The sequence below is a fragment of the Ostrea edulis genome, chromosome 7 (genome assembly GCF_947568905.1).
Source record: "Ostrea edulis chromosome 7, xbOstEdul1.1, whole genome shotgun sequence".
Taxonomy (NCBI): Eukaryota; Metazoa; Mollusca; class Bivalvia; order Ostreida; family Ostreidae; genus Ostrea; species Ostrea edulis.
The window spans coordinates 49,721,813-49,728,817 of record NC_079170.1 but is presented as its reverse complement, the minus strand read 5'-3'; the positions used below and the strand labels follow the sequence as shown (position 1 = coordinate 49,728,817).

General features: G+C 39.1%; 1 protein-coding gene across 2 annotated transcripts in view; it reads right to left on the bottom strand.

The window, feature by feature from the left end:
* Positions 1-3,277: 3,277 nt before the first annotated feature.
* LOC125655256 (uncharacterized) overlaps positions 3,278-7,005 on the bottom strand; it is a 22,150-nt gene continuing 18,422 nt past the window's right edge. For both annotated transcript variants that reach the window (XM_048885491.2, XM_048885492.2), the window contains exons 6-7: positions 5,603-5,725; positions 3,278-5,385 (exon numbers count right to left, since the gene is read on the bottom strand). In XM_048885491.2, coding sequence (XP_048741448.2) covers positions 5,096-5,385; positions 5,603-5,725 — 413 coding nt within the window. In that variant the 3' untranslated portion in view covers positions 3,278-5,095. The remainder of the gene's footprint in view (positions 5,386-5,602; positions 5,726-7,005) is intronic.

The window sequence follows — 7,005 nt, the reverse complement described above, 5'->3', positions numbered from 1 at the left end:
GCTGACGTGTTTCATACCGATTGTTAGGCCGTTCTTGACACACTGACTCTGACTACGGATAGCTCCGTTTACCTGATCAGGGTATGGGGCTCACGGCGGATGTGACCGGTAGATAGGGGATGTTTACTCCTCCAACGCACTTGATCCCACCTCTGGTGTGTCCAGGGGTCCGTGTTTGCCCAACTCTCTATTTTGTATTGCTTATAGGAGTTATGAGATTGATCACTGTTCGTTATCTTCGCCTTTCATCAAAGGAAATGAATATATCCCTAAACACCAATCTAATGTCTTCTTCCTTATCTATATTCATATAACTTGTTTGTGTATTTCATTCAGGTGATAAATAGTATTATAATCTAGCTGAAATCTCCACTATTGGTCAGGATTTAGTTTGAATAAGGTACCTGTAAAGTGCGAAACGAAATCTACTGAAACGAAACGAAACCCACCGTAACGAAACAGATTGTATAACCGAACTCTTTTAATTATGATAATTAAAAACGGTATCTTAGCCCCCTGTGAAAGTTACCACATATAAATAAAATTCGCCTCCCCTTTGATGTAGGATTTCGCCTTGACTGATACAAAGTTTTAAAAGTTGGAAGGTGGGGATTGAGTAAGCACAAAGTACATATCCGAAGTTGATTAAATACCATGTGTAATTAGTTTTGGTCCATAAATTTCAGAACGGAGGGTTACAGTCTCAGAGGTCTGGGGAAACACACTAAACGAGGGTGGGGTCGCCGACGTTGGATCCACCTTTGGGCATAATACCTGTTTCAGTATTTTTTGCTCTGAAGACAAATCTTTGTATACATGTGGATATTGTGTATTTGTATGTAGTATATTAAACGGTGGATTCTAAGTATGTCCTCCCATTCTCTTTGTAATTTCTGCTTCCCTTGTTCATAAGCCTTTCGATTTTACAAAATGCTGACCTCCTCCTGATATTATTGCATAAAACATTTCTGTTTTCCGTCCCGTTTTCAATTTCCCGTCTTAGCAACATCCTAAATGTATAGAGTTATCTTTAGACTCACTACATATCAATAATAATTTTTAATAATACATGTATATATATCTTACCGAATTGCATTCATATAATATGGAATACTATTTAATGTTTTTACGTTTTTAAAAGTACTCGCACCTCAGCAGTTAGAGATAGAATAAGGGGTTAAGAACTCTTCCAGCTTTCAACTTTCTGAGACACCAGCTTCTTCAAATAATGTATCTATACCCAAAGGCGGATTTAATGCCGGCAACCCCATCCCTCGTTTAGTGTGTTTCCCCAGACCTTTGAAATTATAACCCTCCGTTCTGAAATTTATGGATCCGAAACTAATTGCACATAGTATTTAATCAACTTCCGATATGTACTTTGTGCTGAACCCCTCCCCTTCCAACTTTTAAAACTTTGTATCAGTTAAACCGAAATTCTACATCAAAGGGGAAGCAAATTTTATTTATATGTGGTAACTTTCACAGGGGCCTAAGATACCATTTTCAATTAGCATAATTAAAAGAGTTCGGTTATACAATATGTTTCGTTTCGGTAGATTTCGTTTCGTTTCGTTTCGCACTTTACAGGTACCCGTTTGAATACAAGTGTTTAGATAATTGTTCTAATATCTAATACCAACCGCTTTTTAGCTCGCCTGAACCGAAGGTTCAAGTGAGCTTTTCTGATCACATTTTGTCCGTCGTCCGTCTGTCTGTAAACTTTTCACATTTTCGACTTCTTCTCCAGAACCACTGGGCCAATTTCAACCTAACTTGACCAAAAGCATCCTTGTGTGAAGGACTTTCAAGTTTGTTCAAATGAAGGACCATGTCCCTTTCAAACGGGAGATAATAAAAAAAAAATGCAAAAATAGGGTGGGGACATTTAAAAATCTTCTCAAGAAACACTGGGCCAGAAGAGCTGAAATTTACCTGAAAGCTTTCTGACATATTGCAGATTCAAGTTTGTTCAAATCATGGCCCCCGGGGGTAGGATGGGGCCACAAGGAGGAATCAAAGTTTTACATTCAAATATATAGGGAAAAACTTTTAAAAATCTTCTTCTCAAGAACCACTAAGCCAGAAAAGCTGAGATTTACATGAAAGCTTCCTGACATAATGCAGATTCAAGTTTGTTCAAATCATGGGCCCCAGGGGTTGGATGGGGCCACAATAGCAGATCAAATATATAGGAAAAATCTTTAAAAATCTTCTTCTCAAGAACCACTGAGCCAGAAAAGCTGATTTTTACATGAAAACTTTCTGACATAGTGCAGATTCAAGTTTGTTCAAGTCATAGCCCCCCCCCCCCCTCCGGGGGGGGGGGGGGGGTAGGATGGGGCCACAAGTGGGGGGTGTCAAAGTTTTACTTACAAATACAGGGAAAATCTTTAAAAATCTTCTTCTCAAGAACCATTGGGCCAAAGAAGTTGACATTTACATGAAAGCTTTCTGACGTAGTGTAGATTCAAGTTTGCAAAAATCGTGGCCTCCAGGGATAGTTGGGGCCATAATAGGGACTAAGGTTTTACATGCAAATATACATGTATATGGAAAGTCTTCAGGTATGGGCCAAGGTGACTCAGGTGAGCGATGTGGCCCATGGACCTCTTGTTATAAATGTTGTTATGGTTCCCGTCCCCGAGTTGAGACATTTGGTTCGTTAGTAAGTTTGGACATTATTGTCAAGTATTTATTAACTGCTTCTGTTTTCTCATTTGGATGAAACAGTATTTTACCTTTTGATATAATTGGCGATATATGTTACTGTTTTTTGATATTTGATTTCGTTAATGAACATAATATCTATCAACATTTTAGTAGTGAGGATATTTTCTAAATGATCATCCACTGACCAATAGCTTTATTTCTAAAGTCTTTAAATTTTCTATTTTTTTTTCTCATATAAACCATCTATTGACATGAGGGGCTTCCGTGGCCGAGTGGTTAGAGCATTGTGCTCAAAATCACACGGTCTATCACTTCTGTCGGCGTGGGTTCGAATCCCGCTCCCGCCGGTAAGTGAGAAAGATTCCCAGTTTACTCTCGGAAGGTCGGTGGTCTCTTCCCAGGTACATTGTATCTGGGTTCTCTAATCCAACAATAAAAACTGTGCGCCACCAGATAACTGAAAAATTGTTGAATGTGGCGGAAAACATCAATCAATCATAATATATTGATATGATTGCCCTACATTGAATCGATTGCCTTTTTCGCTATACTGTCACATATTAAAAATCGCAAAAGCCTGCAATAAAAACGATAACTCATTAGGTACAAGATGTTCTGTTTTATTTCACTTCCTTTTATTTTCAGGTCTTAAACATAACAGATGAATCGTCTACTCAACGAGAAGGGAAAAACAAGGCAGTTCCCAGTGATGAGTCCCTGAAAAAGTTTATAGTATACACATTGCAAGAGAAAAACAAATGTATGTTACATTTCGCTGTATAATGTCATAATGGAATATCATATCGCTGTATAATGTCATAATATAATAACACACACACACACACAGACAGACAGACACACACACACACATATATATATAGATATATATATATTATCAAATAAGTTTTAAACTAATGATGCATTACAGTAATTATACATTCATATTCATTTTGTTTATAATTCTAATACATTCATTGCATATTGTAGACTGGCCGCCCCATTTAGTCGCCTCTTACGACAAGCAAGGGGTACTGGGGTCCTATTCTAACCCGGGTCCCCACGGGAATACTATTTATCACGCCTCAGACAAAATTGTTGAAATCTAATTGGACAGATATGCGCATCTGGTGCATCAAAATTGGTACAGTTTAAGTTTTACATCTTGATCACATGACGCCGTGAAAAAAAAACCCGTATCAAGCAAGAAAAATCCGTATTGAGGGAATAATTTATTGTTGGATTGGAATTGCAGCCGTGACAAAATTGGCGAAGCGGTAAGTTGTATGCTATAAACCTCCACATAAACAGTTAGAGGTTTTCGACGTGATAAATGCGTTACACAGTTAGTTAGTGACCTGATACGGAAAAATACATGGTGTGAAAAGAAAACCCGTATAGGACTCGGCTTCGCCTCACCCGATACGGGTTTTCTTTTCGCCTCGTCCGATACGAGTTTTATTTTTCCGTATCAGGTCACTAACTAACTGTGTAATTAATTATATGAAGACACGTAAACTTATACGTAGATGTGAATAACTGCTAAAATAATTGCCCGATATGTATATGTATGTATATATCATCTAATGGTTATACATTTGTACACCTCTACGTCTCTTAAACAACAAAGTACATACATTGTCATACAATTGAAATCATTACATTATGTAATTTGAAAGTTCGGGTAAAGATATAACTTATACAATATTTTCCAACATTAAATGCGTTTTCAATACATGTACGGTGATTTATTTGTCATCTTACATATACTTGAAAAGATAACATACATACATGTACAGCGTATGTATGATGATCATTGTTTTCTTCATTTATGAGACATTTGCAAACTAATGAACCGGGCATATCTAGCATCAGCTCATAGAATATCATAAAAATAGTTTTAATAAAAATTGCTAACAGTATAGCTTTCTTTGGAGAATCCAGAACACCTGGTGGTAAATTCCCCGAACATAGGGTTGATTTCATAATATGAATTCTTAAGATCAGTTAAGCTATCAAACGAGCTGAAGAAAACCGATCATTGCATGTACACATTATCTAACTCTCCCAAGCTGAATTCACAATATCCGTTTATTTAACTCACATTGAATACTATTGAACAATCTGGGTTTGGAACTTCATGAAAAGGTGGTTATCAATATCAGCACATTAAAATTCTCCAGAATTTAATTAGGAACATTTTGTTTTTTACTAAAATCTTAATACTTATATAATATTTATCAAAATTCATATAACGTGCAGCATAACCAAACATCAGTAAAACCTTTTTGATTAATTGCATATGTATACACATAAATTGAAAGACAATCAAAAGGAACACGTTTTTGGGGTATGGCAATGTTGGCAATGATATTTTAGTTAGAGTGGCACAGCAACATCGATTAGCCATCTCACATTTCTGTTTTCACATGTACAGTGAAGAATAGTCTGGAGGGTTCAATGATGCATCTGCACTCGCCTCATACGGGGGAGGGGCTCCTAGGTTGGTTGTAACACGGTTCTCTTTTGATGTTGATGGAACATTCTGGAACGAGTAATTTATTACCAAACATGGAGTTGACGGAAATAAGTTTTCGGATGGGAGCTGACTGGAATCAGATCCCCGACTGTCTGTCTGTCTTTCTGTCTCTTCCAAAGTTATCGATGATCGATTACTATCTTCACTCAAGTGTGTTTGTCCACAGGAAAATGTAACTAAAAGTAGAATGCAATATAAGGTGATTAATATTCTTATTGCCACATGCATATCTAAAAATTAATTTCAAACAATAATCATTGCAAAAGTTAACAAGTAACAAAACTTCACTCTGGTATTATTTTAGTGGAAGTACCCAAGCGTGATATATAGAACCCTGGGAAAATAAATTCGCAGGATAGCTGTTATATGAAAAATGTAAATAATAACATTCACCAAATGGATGTCTCTGAAAGGGACTGGATAGTTTTTTCTTTCGCCACAACAGGAAAACAGCAATGAATATCACAATACAACTTCCGGCCACTCCGCCAGTAATTCCAGCTACCATGTCCACATCTGAAATATATACAAAACACATGTAATATGCAATTTTTCAAAAATGTTAATCTAAGATGCAAATTACCTCAGCAAGCAAAATTGAAACTATCTTAAACACTTCTGACATATCCATTTCAATGTATATTGATAATTTAATTTATTTGTAACACACAATTTGATTTGAGTATGCTGATAAAACTTTGTTTATATTTGTAACTTGGTATTGGGACTTACCCCTTGAAAACCAACTTTCTATCTAATTCTACATTGCACCATGGGGTACAGTTACGTTGATAGGCCTTAGACCTATGAAATTGAAATTCAACGGACTTAATTACGTGCACAATAAAATACTGTATTATCAGACTTTTTTCAAGTATTCCAAACGTACAGTCTTTGTTTAATATGGTGTCCGGATAGGGCCATTTGCAAAAGCGTGACTGCGCGTTAGTCACAACACGCCGTCACGCCAACAAGCTACGCGCCTTCGCGCAGACAAACAACGCGTCTTCGCGCAGACTAGCAACGCGCCTCTTTGGCGTGAGAGCGCGGAGACGCGTTGCTTGTTGTCGTGAGAGCGCGAAGGCGCGTTGCTTGTCTGCGCGAAGGCGCGTTGCTTGTTGGCGTGAGAGCGCGAAGGTGCGTTGCTTGTTGTCGTGAGAGCGCGAAGGCGCGTTGCTTGTTGGCGTGAGAGCGCGAAGGCGCGTTGCTTATTGGCGTGAGAGCGCGAAGGTGCGTTGCTTGTTGTCGTGAGAGCGCGAAGGCGCGTTGCTTGTTGGCGTGAGAGCGCGAAGGTGCGTTGCTTGTTGTCGTGAGAGCGCGAAGGCGCGTTGCTTGTCTGCGCGAAGGCGCGTTGCTTGTCTGCGCGAAGGCGCGTTGCTTGTTGGCGTGAGAGCGCGAAGGTGCGTTGCTTGTTGGCGTGAGAGCGCGAAGGCGCGTTGCTTGTTGGTGTGAGAGCGCGAAGGCGCGTTGCTTGTTGGCGTGAGAGCGCGAAGGAGCGTTGCTTGTTGGCGTGAGAGCGCGAAGGCGCGTTGCTTGTTGTCGTGAAAGCGCGAAGGCGCGTTGCTTGTTGTCGTGAAAGCGCGAAGGCGCGTTGCTTGTTGGCGTGAGAGCGCGAAGGTGCGTTGCTTGTTGGCGTGATGGCGTGTTGTGACTAACGCGCAGTCACGCTTTTGCAAATAGCCCTATCCGGACACCATAGTTTACATTAATGGTAAAGATTTAAAACAAGCTCTGATACACCGATCTCACAAAGATTGCAATGGAAACTTAAAGAAACATAACTGCCCTAAGTGAAG